Source organism: Sycon ciliatum, chromosome 6, assembly GCF_964019385.1.
Source record: "Sycon ciliatum chromosome 6, ocSycCili1.1, whole genome shotgun sequence".
Classification (NCBI taxonomy): Eukaryota; Metazoa; Porifera; class Calcarea; order Leucosolenida; family Sycettidae; genus Sycon; species Sycon ciliatum.
Window position 1 is genome coordinate 9,762,335 of NC_088648.1, and position 15,821 is coordinate 9,778,155.

The 15,821-nt window shown below is 49.4% G+C and overlaps 2 protein-coding genes across 2 annotated transcripts in view; one reads left to right on the forward strand and one right to left on the reverse strand.

Annotated features, from left to right (window-relative positions):
* Positions 1 to 15,821, reverse strand: part of LOC135819321 (uncharacterized) — a 37,327-nt gene that overhangs the window by 2,246 nt on the left and 19,260 nt on the right. The window contains exons 25-30 of the mRNA XM_065332507.1: positions 15,531 to 15,620; positions 14,762 to 14,879; positions 14,036 to 14,086; positions 13,356 to 13,466; positions 2,127 to 4,304; positions 1,080 to 1,223 (exon numbers count right to left, since the gene is read on the reverse strand). Coding sequence (XP_065188579.1) covers positions 1,080 to 1,223; positions 2,127 to 4,304; positions 13,356 to 13,466; positions 14,036 to 14,086; positions 14,762 to 14,879; positions 15,531 to 15,620 — 2,692 coding nt within the window. The remainder of the gene's footprint in view (positions 1 to 1,079; positions 1,224 to 2,126; positions 4,305 to 13,355; positions 13,467 to 14,035; positions 14,087 to 14,761; positions 14,880 to 15,530; positions 15,621 to 15,821) is intronic.
* On the forward strand, positions 7,532 to 10,455 carry LOC135819320 (E3 ubiquitin-protein ligase TRIM71-like). Its single transcript, XM_065332506.1, has one exon. The coding sequence runs from the start codon at positions 7,742 to 7,744 to the stop codon at positions 9,620 to 9,622; it is 1,881 nt and encodes a 626-aa protein (XP_065188578.1). The 5' UTR covers positions 7,532 to 7,741; the 3' UTR covers positions 9,623 to 10,455.

The window sequence follows — 15,821 nt, forward strand, 5'->3', positions numbered from 1 at the left end:
TCTGTACTGTGCAGTATGCATGCGTGCATCATCACTGCATGCGCGAAGCACGGGGTCCGCGGATCAACTTCGTTCAAAAATCATTGTGCCACACGGGTTGTATGATTTGTGTGCGATCATGGTCTTTCTTCTTGACAAACAAAAGTGAAGTTTTTCGATCTTCAAATCGCCATAGCGTCCTTGTCATGACTCCAAATCAGCTGAAACTTTGCAGGAGGAATGAAAATGCCATGCTGAATCGATTGGTATCATTTTCGAAGGGTTTCCTTGAAAAATAAAAATTAGCCTGCACTGGCTAGTTCTACGCTTTATCTCCTTCATAAGCATATGATGTACCAGTATATTAGAGTACGCATGTGCCAGCAGGGGCGTCGGACACAGTACGATTACACTGATCTGGGCTCTAAATTTCCAAAATATTCGGCTCAGCCACTACTCCCACACGAGTAAATTGTACTTCAGATGGCTGACCGTAGCCAAGAATACCTCCCGACGCCCCTGGACAGTCTTCAGGCATGGCCCAGTAAAACCATGGAATTTTGGTACAAATCTGAATAGAAGCACTATGGTCATGCCAGACCTGTAGTACCCACAACCGGCTATTAAAAGGGAACAACAGTACAGTGGAGTAAAAATAGAAGAAATCACATGGAAACGAGTTATGAAGCAACTATCCACGACTGTAACAAGATAATAAGCAGTCAGAAAGTGCGATAACAGGGCACAAAACTGACTCGTTTCCGTGTGATTTCTTCTATCTTCTATTATATTTGTTGGCTCAGTGGAACTGCTGCATTTAGTACATGTACTCCGCTAAGATGTACACTTACTTAGCACGGACATTGCATGGCGTGTGGGTGTATGGTATTGCGCAATGGGTGTATGGTATTGCGCAATGATGAAGACTATGATTGGATAAGAAAAGTCTCAGATACTAAGTATGTACACTTTTCCTAATCTCCATGTGGGGGGTGGGTGGGGGTGGGGGACGTCTTGTACGCGTTTGACTGTACCAAAAGCAACTGCTCGGAGTTTGATCGTACCAAAAAGCAAGTGCTCAAAGAGCGGCATTTGCTTACTTCCAAGCTGGCCAGCATGTGCTCAAAGCTGATGATCTTGCTCTTGCACTTGTTCTCGCGTTTGACCAGCATGGCGTAGTCATCTGCGTTGAGGCTGTGATCGGCCAGGCGCCAGGTGATCATCTTTAGTTGCATTTGCTCCTCCTAGTCACAGAGATAGGGAGAGAGAGAGAGAGAGAGAGAGAATTCATGAAGCAGACATGGCAGGCAATGCGATCAGACAAAGGCAATGAACCGGTGGTGTTACCATTGGTGTTCCATTTCGTGGCTACTTGGACGGAGTTTGCAACAAGAATTGAAACGTAACCAGTAGTGGAGGGAAAGAGCATGTCTGATCACCATTCCTTCTCGAGTTATGAAGTTGCAGGATGCATCACCCCTATTACGTTAGTAGTGTACTAGTGGTTGTTTCTAGCGATAATAGAGGCACTGTGTTGCTGGTGTTGGTAGTATGGAATGCCAGCCACACCGTCTATGCAGTAACGGGGAGTTGGGTAGTCCTGTTGAATCAACAGGCTAAACGCTGTGGCTTATGCGTGTCCATATCAGCTGGCAGTCAATAGAAAATAGCCATGATTTCACTGTAGACTACTGGCAACTACCCGATATTCACCTCACAACATTTTTCGAGATCTCTCAGAACCGGCGAATTTTACGATGGCAAATGGGAGCACTGCTGCCACACACATAAACTCACCGGCGAAGTTTGATTTCACGATGGTTTTATTTATATTAAAATATATGCGTTACGCCCTTCTCACGGAATTAGTAAACATAATAAAATTAACGTACGGCAGTCTACAGTAAGCACTAAGTCCGTCACGGCAGTAATGACGGGCGCCAAAGAACGGAACGCCAAAGAACGGAGCGCCGAAGAACGGAGCGCCGAAGAACGACCAAGCACAGCATACCAATGTATACACGCTGACTCAACTGTGCATACACTGTATATTATATTAAGATAAGAACGGTCTAGGCTAGGAGGCTAACCCCCCCCCCCCCCTCCCCTCCCCCAGTTCTTCGACGACCAAACAGTACTATACTCACCTTGAGAAGAAGTTTGTAGCGATGTATATCCGTGTCAAGTGACTTGTCCAGGTCACGTTTGGAGTAGTTGCGGTCCGGTATTGGTGGTGGTGGCGCCACTGGATCCTCTCCATCAGCCACAGCAAGGTACACCGGTGTAGAAAACTGGTCAAACCCGTCCTCCGGCGTGCAATAGACATCGCCGTCCATTGCGAAGTCCTCTTCCGGTATGGACAGCGAGCTGGGCTGCGGTCGCAGACTGTTCTGCTGACTGCGGAGCATCTCCACCGGTACGCTGATGTTGGTGTCGTCTTCAAACAGATCTGTAGTGCTGTCCTCGGCAAAGAAGTCGTCGTCGAACAGTGCACCTTCACCGAAGCGCACTGGAACACTTGACGACACTCTACACTGGAACTCCTGCTGGCGTTTTCGATAGTCGAGTGTTTCACCTGGCAGTGGGGGTGGCTGTTTGCTGGTGGACGCTGGGAGGAGCTCATCTCGCGGCACAAGATATTCGTCTTCTTCGTCCATCGGTATCTTGGTTTTGCTTCGGATGCGCTGTGGTGGACGATGGATGGGCGACAGTAGCTCCCCGCTTGTCTTGCTTCTCGGCCGCGTGTCCACATCCGGGGATAGCATGCTGCCACGACTGTGTGATGCATGCATGTTGTTGATGATGTGCTTATCCGGTACCGGTGGTGGACTCGAGCGGGGTGATCTCTGGCTGCTATGTGCTGGAGGTCCCGGTGGTGTCAGTGCTGGTCGACTGGACTTTGGAACTGGTGGTGCTGGAGTACCTGGAGTGTGAACGTGCCGGCTGATGATGTCCTCCACGGGTGGTGGAGGTGACGGGCCGCGGTGCATTTCCGACGACATCGGTCGAAGGTGTGACGGGCTGATACCGGCAGAATCAAAACTCTGCGACACCATGTCCGCCCTGAGGTGCGCTGGCCGAGACGAACGAGGGACTTGCGGTGCCGCTCCTGCTCCCGTTTCATATTGCCTAGACCCTGCAGAGGTTTGACTGTGCCTGCGTGAGCTACCAAACTTCTGCCGTCGTCCGCGAGCACTTTGCTTGCTTGCTGTTGATGCTGGTGACGGTAATCTTGGATTGGCTTTTTGTGCACGAGCATTCACATTGCTGATCGGCTCATCGATGTCTTCATAGCGCTCTGCATCACCGAAATCATCATCATCATCGCTGTCACTGTCCTGCAGGATAAGCTTGGGCTTTGCCAGGACAGTCAAATCATCCGCATGTGGAGTGATTAATTCCGGAGGAGGTGCTGGAAAGTCGCCGAGTAGTTCATCTGAAATCTCGGAATAGCCATCTTCCTCCTCCTCCTCCTCGGCGTTCAAGTTTGGACGTGATGATTTGGGAACCGGTGGTGGCGGAGCAGGCTCTTCAAACGACTGCAACGATGAACTTGCGCTGGATGAACTGTGCCTCCACAATTCACCGGCAGAGCGTTGCTTTCGAAGATTGGGATCGTCAACCGTCAAGCTCGACTGGTGGCCGATTTCGGAGCCACTTCTCGAGCGCTGAGAAGCCGTCGCCTTTGTCGTAAAGGGAGCCATGGCAACCGTCTCCTGGGAACCATGCATGTGTCCTGATGATCTTTTCATGCCATGGTCCTGTACGCCAGAGTGGTAGTACTGCTGCTGCTGCCGCTCTGTGCTTGCTGACTGGGATGATTGGTCGAGGGACAATGGCCTAGGCTGCACCAACCCATGCTCCTGCACCTGGTAATGTTCCGACTGCCGCTGCTGCCGCTGTTGCTGCTGCTGGTGGTGGTTGTGTTGTGGATGATGCTGAGGATAGTGACTGCTGCTGTCCAGAGCGGTTGATACTGGCCTGGCTGCATGACCGCGATCGCCAGCAGGTGGTGGCCACACACGTTGCTTAGAGGGACCCGACGGCGGCGGAGGGCATTCGCTGGCCGAGCGCATGCGACCGCTGGGACCTCTCTGTCCTCCGCTGCCACCGCCGCTACTCAGTCGCTCGTTGCTCTTCTTCCAGCTGTCCGTCCTCTGCTTCACCACGGATGGGGGTGACGACTGTAGGTGGGCGGACGTGTCGACGGAGAGCAGGTCCTCCACCGATGACCCAGGCCGCATGTTGCTGGCCTTGCGCGGCACTGCTGGTGGCAGACGCTGCTGCTGGTGCCTGGAAGGGAATTCCCCGGACGAGTCACGTGGCTGAGCAGCAATCACGCAGGCACAGCAAGCACACAGTCACACATAGAATGTCAGCAACTTGTAACCACAAGCAATGCTTCTAGTTAACACTACTGCTGGTTGTAGCAACCATGCACATTTTGCACATGCACACACACACACACACACACACACACACGCAAACACGCACACACACGTACAGCACACACACACACATACACACACACACACACGTACAGCACACACACACACACACACACACACACACACACACACACACACACACACACACACACACACACACACACACGCACACACTAATCCACATTCCATTGCTTTATCAGTGAATACAAGCAAGAGGCTGAACATTGCTTCACCATGCCCCCAGTGAGTAGCAACAGATCTTTACTCCATCAACAGTGTACTACAGCAACAGTGCCACTGAGTGCAGAAGGGCACAAATCACAATGCCAAAGAGTAGATCTACAATGAACAAGAGCTAAGAGAGCATTCCACACGACTTCGCAAGTACTGGCAATAATTAGTAACGAACTGCACAACATCTAGACATCAACTGGCACAGGGAAAGCCAGACACCTGCAAGTATGTATGTACTGTGTTGCCAGTACATGAGCTGATAGATTGGTGGTCTCTCATCACACAGTTTTCAGCTCTACTACTAGTACATGCTAGATATACCACTAGGGCAGACTCTAAGTAACATACAGTTAGTTTTAGCGCTAAACTACCACCCAATCGGACTGCACATAACTTCATAAGCATTCCCTAGCGCCGCAGACTCATACTATAGCGTTAGCGCTTGTGAACCACGCATTACAATGTAGTCGTGTCACCTGAGACCACGAGACGTAGCTAGGTCTACGAGACTACATAATAATTACCGTAGAATCACGCGGATAAGCCCACTCCCATATAAGCCCATGGTTGCGCATAAGCCCAGGCCAAGTTCGAACATCGGGAAGCTTCGTTGCACAAGCCCATGGGTCAAGGTCGTACCATGTACGTAGTACTTATACGGGTTTTTCTCTTTTTTTGTACATTTCAACACAATCATCGGTTGTTTTTGTTTGCAAAGTGCCTTTCAGCAATGTGCTTCTCACTTCCTGGGTACTTTTCAGTAGCGCAATTTTGGTGTCCGAGTATAAGCCCGTGCCCGCCTATAAGGCCATGTTCTTGTATAACTATAAGCCCACGGAAATGTCCGCTGTGAAACAGATAAGCCCAGGGGTTTATCCGAGGGATTCTACGGTCTGTAGATCGCGTACACCATTGTGTGCACCATGGTCAACAGTCAGGATTACTCTAATTTCAGAAATTTTCGGTGCTCAATATGTTCGGTATGAGGGCAAAAGGCTAGGTTAGGTGAACAGAAATTTTCGGTACAGAGAAGCAGTTCCCTATTGGAGTATGTGTGTTAGTGTTTGTTCGGTGTATTGAAATTTTAGGTGTGAAACAGACACACCGAAAGTACCGAAAATATAAGTACACCGAAAATTTGTGAAATTACAGTACTCAGTAGAGCCCTAGGACTAGTCAGCTACAGCTGGGGCGGGCGCGGCGGCGGGGTTATCAAAGAATGATCAAAGACGTCAACGGGAAGAACACCCTGAAATCAAAGTAATTGTCACCAGTTGTAGTTTTCGGGGTGCTGAGTCGAATGGTCTTGGTCCGAGGAAGCTGAGACGCTCCCCTCCTCCATTATCCCCAATCGAACTCGCGCACTTCCACCGAAACTGGGTGACTGCACCCTACTAGATGGGGATTTGTATGTAAAAAGTCACTAAAAGCGCCGTTTCGATCTTATAAAAGCACGGATGACCACGATTGGCCCATATGATGTATCTTTTGGATGCTGAATCGACTGGTTTTGGTCCGAAAAGGCGAAAAGGCTGCGATACAGCGCTCAGCCCTTATTCCCAATCGAACACGGGTGAGTAAGCGGTCACTCTGCTCATGCGTACACCAGACACCTGGTCACCCTGTGACCCTACCTGCAGGATACAACTTTTACAGCGTTCCTGTCAGCTTCCCCGCACCAAGACCATTCGACTCAGCACCCCGGAGACTACAACTGTTACAGTTACTGGTGAAAATTTTGATTTTAGGGTATACTTCCCCTTTCAGTACAATGACGTATAATCGCTGAGCGTTTATGCATGATGTCTGATGCGCACCATACTGTTTGACTGCTTTTTTTGCTCGAGTGCCTGTCAGTTTGTTGTTGTTCAGGACTCAGATCGCAGAGTAGCGGAGAACTACGGGGATACCGTAGAATCCGCCGAAGCAAACAACTTCTAAAAGGTTTGGGCAGCCTGCCGAGCATCGTGGTCCAGTTGCAAAATGTTGTCATTGTTGCGTGAGCGAGATGAAAATCACTGTACAGCCAGAGCTGCACGCCCTGGCTTCTCCTTCCACGTGAAGAACAAGAGGAGCCGAGTCGATCTCTCCTTCATCTCGTGAGGTACACTGTACAATCATGTGCTGAGAAGTCTCACCAAAAAAACACCAGAGCAGCATGTCGGTCATCCATTGTGAGCCGTCTTCTCCACAACGAGGAAAAACTTACTTGGTGGCGATCCACATCATTTCTCCGCTGGAGAGTAGCGAAATAGGTACAGACTCAGTTACAGTATTTACTACTCCCTGATTATTTTTGTGCATCGTAATCGTCCACGCACGTAAAAAGTGTGGATCTACCGTGGCCGTGCAAACTAGTATTAGTAGTAAGGTAAAATTTTTACTAATCCTTTCTTGCATCACCGGTGCACCATGATTCGCATGAATGCATGATCACGCCTTGCCGCCATCACTGGCGTCAGACGCATGTTTTTATCGTCGTGTGAGCGCAACCAGTTACCATGGTTACCTTAGCACTGCACATGCACTTGCACCAAATAAGTACATTGAAATCCGTCTAACTAATTACTTAGTAACTAATTACTTATTATTACTCTAACTCGACCGCTCAAGGGACCTTCAAAACGTGGTTAGTTTGTGCACATGAACACAACGCAGACTTGACACATTCCCACAAAAGTCACGTTTTCGTGTGACCTTGTAGCTAGACTAGCCTAGGCTAGATCTAGACTAGAGCCAGCTAGCTGGCCAGGAAGGACGTGGAACTGGAAGCACACGGAAATCTATCTACACGATCTGACTGCTGCCACGACACGATGACAGTGCAAAGCCGTAAAGTACAAGGATCAACATGTTGCCTTCTTCCAGCCGGGTTTGCAAGCTTGGAGAAGAGACCCAAGATCTATTCTTTTGCAGTAACCACGCACGATTCTCAGTACGAGTAGTGCCCTGTCGCAGAAAGAACTAGTGTACCAAATATTCTGCAGGTAACAGCCTCTTCCGGTCTTCTACTACGATAGTACCAGGATAAACAGAGAAAAATAATAATACCTTCGTCTTGAAAGTGGCATCTTGAAACTATGTCGCCGGTAGTACGATTAGACTGCGTGTCCTGCCGAGACGGCGAAAAGCCCTGCAAACTTCTCAGGTGCCTGCATTCGCTGTGCATGGGTAAGTGCTTGGAGGCGCACACCGGGGACGACAACACGGTTGAGTGTCCACTGTGTGGCAAGGTCACATCAACGCCACCGGGAGCCATCCTGGCAGACTACCTACCGAACAGCCGTGAGTTTGCTAAGAACGAAGACACGCCGGCCAACGCCACGCTGAGCGAAAAGGGACACGCTTGCGAGAGCTGCGTGGAGGAGACAAGCGCGAGTGCGTTCTGCAAAGACTGCCGCAAGAGATTCTGCAGTCTACACGCGCAGGTACATCCCAACTCTCATGGCTCGTACGGGCACGATGTGGTTCCGTTGCTCGAGGACGGGACGCTTGGTGAGAAGGAGATGGCCGACTCTGGCCCTAGATGCTCCATGCATCCTTCTTCAAGGCAGTCCTATTACTGTCTGGCCTGCAGAATGATCCTGTGCGAGAAGGGCCTAGCATCCAAGCGACATGCCGCACATCGCGATGAGTTGCAGCCGCTCTCGCAAGCTGCATCCACGATCAGGAAGTCCATCATCCCCAACATGTTGGCGAGCTTCTCTGACGACAGCCGCATAGCTAAAACGCTAACCGAAACGGACGATAAACTTTCGACCCTGCATGCCAATAACATACAGGTGACGTCCGAAATTACTGGTTTTTTTGCAGGTCTGAAAACCCTAGTGGAGAAACGTGAGCGTGAGCTGCTGGGAAAACTAGACGGGTTGCAGACTGAGTACCGGCAGGCATTGCAAGAACACAAACAGCAGCTCGTAGCCAGTCAGGAAGCAGGCCAAGAAGTGATCAGGCTTGCCTCAGCCTGTAACAATAACATTGAGTTTGTCAAGGCATGGGCTTGGCTGGAGGAAGCAGGCAATGACCTCATGGCGGCCGCGGAGAGGATAGCAGATCCGCTTGCTCCCGGAATGGTGTTCTTCAGGCCCGACCTGAAGGATGACTGCGAGGAGGTGATTCCCGACGCAGGGTTTGTCAGCAAAACCGACGTGATGAGTGTGCGTGATACTAGCATGAGTGCACCGGACTGTGTGCTGAAAGGAGAGCCTCTTTTCATCACGGTCATTCCCAGGAATGAGTTTGGCGGCAATGTAGTTGCCTCAAGTGACCACATGGCTGCTGTGAACATCGCAGTAGACGCACCAGCCATGGGTGTTACGGAGTGCTCATTGACCAGCTTTAGAAGCAAGCGCAGGTGCGGGAGCACCATAGTCGGCCGCTTTGAGACGATGACGGCGGAGGGTCAGCTCACCGTCTCGACCACGCTTGGCAACCGTCACGTTGCCGGCAGCCCTGCCATCGTCACCATCGCGCAGCAGGCCGTGTTCGATCACCAGCGCTGCGATCCCGGTCTGGTCGTGTCCAACTACAACCGGACGATCACACACAGTGACCCCAGCGGAGGTACGCGGTGTGCCAGCGGCATGCTGAAATGGCGTGCGGGCCGTCACGATGTGGACATTCGCATTGATCGCTTGACCAAGGGCAGCGTCCATCACTTGTTCTCTGTGTGCAACAACCATGAAGACCCGACCGGGGATTTTCAAACCGATGGTATCTACGGTTGGTACGGTAACAGCAGGGACATGATCAGTGAAAGTACGGGCACGGCTCTAGGACAGCCGTGGCGTGTCGGTGACATTATCCACCTGTCTGTTGACTGTGACAAGCATACGCTGTATGGCCGTCACGTGCGGACCGGGGCTGAACAGACGCTGACCGATGTCCGTGGAGATCTGTGCCTGTTCGTCTCGCTCAGCTGTTACAAAGACCAAGTCACTATCCTGGACCTCATCGTGTAGAGCGGGTACTCGTAACAATTCACCCTTCTAGAGCTCATCGTGTTGAGCTTGTACCGGTCAGTGTCCTCCTCTCGTGTCTCACCATTGTTTGTACATTCCCTGGCTCTTCCACAATACATCCATTTTACGGCAGGAACTTCAATTTCCATGATATGTGTCCACTCGGCAGTTGTCTGGGGTGCTGTAAATTCTACGGTACTGCTATCGACTATTCAAGGCGCGTGACGCTCCTTTCAGTGGGCTACATGTCATTGGCCTACACGATGGCCAGAAACTCATAGTTCCTTTTGATTGGAATTACACTAGCTGTGGACAGTGCAAGGCGTGGGACTTTGTTATCCATCTGATTAGCAGATGTCCCATGTGGTTCCTAACGTTGTTCTACTTCAGTACCTGTAAGGCGTATGACTGCGTAAAACTCCCCAGTTCTACCTGCTAAGTGTTGTGTGCGTGTGTGTGTACTTCAAGGTTTGCTGATACATTCTCTGATGCATGTTTAGTATTCGTGTAAATGCATAATTATGAGTGTGATCGAATGCTTGCATGTCTGTCATGTTCCCATAGCTTAGAGATACGTGTGCGTGCGTGTGTGCATGGGTATATGTACATGTGTGCAGATAATGCATGTGTGTGTGTGTGTGCGCGCGTGAGCGCGCGTGCGTTTGCATGTGTGCATGGGTATGTGTGCATGTGTGCACGTCTGTGTGCATGTATGTGTGTGCGCGTGCGTGCGCGCACGTGTGTGTGTGTGTGTGTGTACCTTTCGCCATTACCTGTTAAACTGTTTCATTCAAATCGTGTCCATTTTTTTGCCGTTTATATAAAGAGAAAATCCGTGGAGGGCTTCTGTTGCGACAGGTGTACGTGACACATTATAACTTTCGTGGTACATGGTACCTGCATGCAAGCTGTATTCATGAGCCAAGCCATTGCTGGACTGAATACTGTCCAGCATCAACATCCAGTACAGTCATGCTGGCTATCAAACATTAGCTTACTCCTCACTACATACATTGGCATGAGTACTGTCATGGCTCTGGCGAGTCCCTTCATGGTTCTGGCGAGTCCCTTCATGGCTCTAGCGAGTCCCTTCTTGGCTCTGATGAGTCCCTTCTTGGCTCTGATGAGTCTCTTTATGGCTCTGGTGAGTCCCTGTATGACACTGGCCACCCAGTGTGTAACTGTTATGGCAACCAAGTGGAACACTGTCAGATTTCACTTCATGGTGTGAGCACCCAGAAGTGTACCCCTTGAATGTGTGTAGCTGTTGAAAAGTGCCACCCCAAGCCCAAGGAGCCAGCAGTGCACACAAAGTGAGTGCAGTGATTGCAGTAAGTAGAGTGGTATTCTGCTTCCAGTGGTTTCATGGCAATACGTATGCAACCAGTCAGACTCCCAAGCCACAGGTATGGTTGTACAGTCTACTTTGCGTATAACGACACTCGGCGGGGCACCAGGAAAGTGTCCTTATTCGCGAAGTGTTCTTTTACCCCGAAGTCTCATTATTATTATGCATACAGTTAGATGGGACTTTGCTCTGGGCATGACAATTCTGTCGTTATATCCGCAGTCGTTATAAGCTACAGGTACGGTTGTATTGATAGTGGAGCCTAAGTATGTTGAGAAATAAAGTCTGTATAAAAGAAACAAAATTAAGCCGCACCGTGACAAAAAGGTGCTTATGGCAAAAAATTCACAAACTGAGTTATGGACACAGCGCAATGGCTGAATTTTTACTGCTTCTGTTGCAAAAAAAAACGCATTCAAAAAGCTTGATAAATCGCAACGAAGCTGATCAAATTCAAAAAGAAAATGTGCACTCTCAATATTGCATACTCAACGTTCAAACGAGTTTTCGCAGTTTGATGCCGCGTGCCATAAGCACCCTTTTGTCGCGTCGCGGCTCAATTATGATGCACTGTTTGCTTGCTCGGGAGATGGGGACCAAACAATACTGGGTTTCCATTATAATAGTGCATACCCATGATGTTGTACATGTGCCGTAAAGTACCACCAGAGCGCCGTGTCTCGCGAGAGCCCACCACCTTGATTTTACAGCCAAGGAAAGGAGAATCGTATGGCAGTGTGCAACAAAGTTTGTACGGCATGAGAACCTTAGTATACTAAGGTCACACTTGGCAGGTTTTTGTGTGGAGCTTGTGTCCGCTTGAAGGTAAATCGAGTACGGACTGACTGCACAACGTGTAACATGTGTACAAGGTTCGTGTCGTATGATCTCCAGGCAGGAGAGCACCTCCACAACACGACCACGGAAGGACGAGATAGTGGGGCGCTCTGGTGGTACTCTACAGTACTGTCGGGCGCCGAAAAACTGGGGGTCGGCCTCCTAGCCTAGACCGTTCTTATTCTCATGTATTACAGTCTATGCACAGTTGAACCACCGTGTATACATTGGTATTCTGTGCTTGGTGAAACCCTAGCCTGCTCGTTCTTCGGCGCTCCGTTATAGTCAAACCTTTCCGTACTTGGTACTGTAAGTCTGGCCGGACCACCTCCGAGGGAGGTGCTACGCACCTGCACTCTACAAACGAGCACAAGGGTCCCGTTCATGCTTAGCACATGCGATGATCTCAGTCGCATGACCATGTTAGCTTCCGTTCACGACTGGAAGCGGTGCAAGTCATGCTACACTACATTGATATCATGGCAGGCATGTCTAAGACTAGTACATGATGATGTCGTGAGCAGAGTACATTATGCCATTGGTACTGTCGTGCACACCGCCACACTCTGCGTGAAGAATAGCACTGGACAGCACTGGGAAATGTCCAGGCACACTCATATCTCCCCTTTCGCGATCTGGAGGTTATGGGCAGATCCGTGTACTAAGCACCCCGTGGGTGAGTCGTAGTGGAAATATTACTACTCCTTTGCCATTTTTGTGGAAATAGTGATGTCATGTGCTAGATATCTGGCCCTTCCCCATTGAAACGTATGTGATTCAGAGTTTCGAACATTTCAAAGTTTGGGGCAGTGCCCGGTCCGGGAGTGCCTGGATAACAGAGGTACGAGTGTATGATGGAGTGCACACCCCAGCAGGTAAGGCCCTAGTACACAACAACTGGGCTAGGCCATGCAGGTCTCTACAACAACAGAGAACACAATCAGCCTGCACATGCCTGCACATGCCTGCACATGCCCGGGCAGTGCGAATGACCTCCCAGAACAAGTGTGCTGTCCAGCCAGGGCATTATAGCATACTAAGAGGACATTATGATCAATAGATTGCCTCACACTCAGAGATTTTCTCGATTAGGCTAGAGCCGGTGGAGGAGCCAGAAGTACAAATACTTTTCAAGTACGTCTACAGAGCTGCCCCATACAACCACCATAAAACTTGTCACACAACAGCCATGTGGTTTAGTAGGAACACAAGAGAGAGAGAGAGGGAGAGAGAGAGAGAGAGAGAGAGAGAGAGATAGAGAGAGAGACAGAAAGAGAGGGAGAGAGAGAGAGAGAGAGAGAGAGAGAGAGAGAGAGAGATAGATAGAGAGAGAGGCGAAGCTGTGTTGCTGGTTTAGTATGAACATTGATATTGTGGATACTGCGTGCCAGTGGTTGTGAGACGAATCCCGTAACCTCCACCGATAGGCACTGCATTTGCCACTGGATTTGCCTGGGGTTAGCGGCCATCTAGAGCTTCCTCGGGAATGGACACGACAATTTACTTACTTACTGTTCTGCCTATCCTAGTGGAAAAATAGAGACTTACCAGGTTTGTTTTTGGCTTGACTGGTGGTGGAGCAGGAGAGGGGTTACGTGACGAAGACGTAGATCCTGGTCCGTGCATCAATAGATCGTCATAGTCCAGCCTGGCACCACTCTGGAGTGTGGAAACAACACAACATGACAATATCTAACTGATTATCTACCATGTGAACATAGTAAACTCGGATGGTGAGCCAATTTTAATTGGCTCACCATGTTTACAAAATTAATTAGTCATAACTCAACATTTTGTCCTTCTCCTTTTGTAAATATAGTGACAGGATGTTGTTGCAGAGTGAATGGCAAAGAGCGGGTCTGCTCTAAAACCGCTTCCTATGAATGAAGCTGCAGGAAGCCTCACCACCGCTACTAAACCTAGTGAGTTGCTTCTTTTCACAATAGAAAAACTCGGAAATGTGGAAAAGTCTGAAATGAAGTAAATCACGATGCGAATTTTAAATTCCTGCCAGTTGAACTGCAGTTTTCAGACTGAGGCCAATTCAAGTGAAGATTAGAAGTCAAGATAATGTTTCTGATGCGATTCGTGTGCGTGTGTGTACTTGTGGGTGCATTTGTGTATGTGTTTGTGTGTGTTTGTATGTGTGTGTATGTGCACGTGCACAAGTGCACGTGAGTGTAGAAGACAAACAAATGCGGAGATGCCATCTGCTGGCACGCACATACCTGACCACACGGCGTTGTCAAGAAGTCACCTGGTATCCCACACACGGGCACCTACAAATACACAGACACCATAGACCAACGCACATCACTCCTTTTCCCTTACGAACATACTTTCTCATTTTCCATACTTACTTAGGAGACTCCCTTCGATAGGCATCTATTTGCCTCTGGAGGATCCGTGAAATAAAAATCAATCAAAAATCAATCAATCAAAAACTCCATGAATTTACGCCACATCCACAGAAGAGGTCAGGTAACCTGAGATGATACTTCTGTAGAATGATAGCCGGATGCATGTGCAATACACCTGTTGGGTTTCAAAACTGTTGCAAAAGATGAGACCACATACTGTTGGATGTTTTCTTTGCATAATAGGATGGCCACTGGAGTAAATGGGGTTGGTCAAGGCACAGGCAGATCGTGGTGTATCCATATGAAACTGCTGATCTAACCAATGCTAGACATGGGCGTTGGAGCCATCGCGGCTAGCCCGGCTGACTCGGCTCCAGTCGGACCTTTACTCTGGCTGGTACATTTGCTCCCCAGCCAACCACATATTTAGTTTTACTGGGGTTCCTATTTTATCATGAAAGAGTGGCAAATGCCCTCAAAATGCAGGATTTGGCTTAATTTTTCACAAATTTCCAGCAGATGGTCCCCCGCACCCCTTTTCGGCCACTTGTGCGAAGCTGGACCAACGGGCATCTAGTAGCATGGCATTCTCACCTTCTTGTGGAAGCTGATCAGCTCCTTGAGGCCAGGGTGCGCCCGGCATTCGCCCACTATGAGATACTTGCCAGACGCTGTCTGATCAATCATGAAGTGCTTGCAGCGATTGATCGACCTGAAATCACAGTAGCAAAGATTGGCACACAGTTTGCAAAGAGACATTCACAGTCCATTTGCCAAGTCAAGAACAAAATCTTTCGCACCGATACAATGCTATTTCGTGTGAAATCAGGAAGTAGACAGAGATGTGAGAATGGAGCCAACTATTGTACCCGTGTCGAAAGGTTTGGCGAAGCAGAAAATGCCTCATAATCGACAGCCTCGTTTCACACGCCGGACATACGTTATGATAGCATAATGCATTGATACTGAGTTCGGATTACTGGGTAAGAATTACTAGGGGTGTGCACGGGTAGTCGGGTACCCGTGCCACCCGTGAGGACCTCGGGTAGACGGGCACAGAATAGTACCCGAAAACCCGAAGTCGCAGATGACATCATGTACAGTGCACGTGTACAAATTCATGCAATACTCCGCATGTCTACCCAGTGTGTAAGGGAAGGGGTGCATTGTGGTGTTACCAAGGAAACATTACCCGCTGTCTGTGTCTATGTCGGTAACTGTTATGTCGGTGTACGTGGAGCATTGCTCTATTTTGGCACACAACGCTGACTGCTCTGACGACGTATTGAGTGGAGGCAGATCATCACATCGTCACAAGATCCCACTCTAATCCTCCAGAACAGGCCCATCACTTTGTACCTACCTGAATGACAAAGAGTAGCCAAACCGAGTCTCACTGACACGTATCAGGAATGATCCAAGCGGTTGATCTACAAGAAGCTGCTCAGCTTGCCTGCATATTAGCAACAACATATCACGAGGCAGATGACAAAGAGCCATTGGAGAACGCACTTCAGAGTATTGGGATCGATCACCAAAACATAATATTCTCAACAGGCTAGCACCATTCACTAACAGCCATGGAGTAACGGTGGCGGGGTGCCGGCAGCTACGGCACCAGTGGCAATAAAAGTGAAAGCAGAAGCAGTAGAAA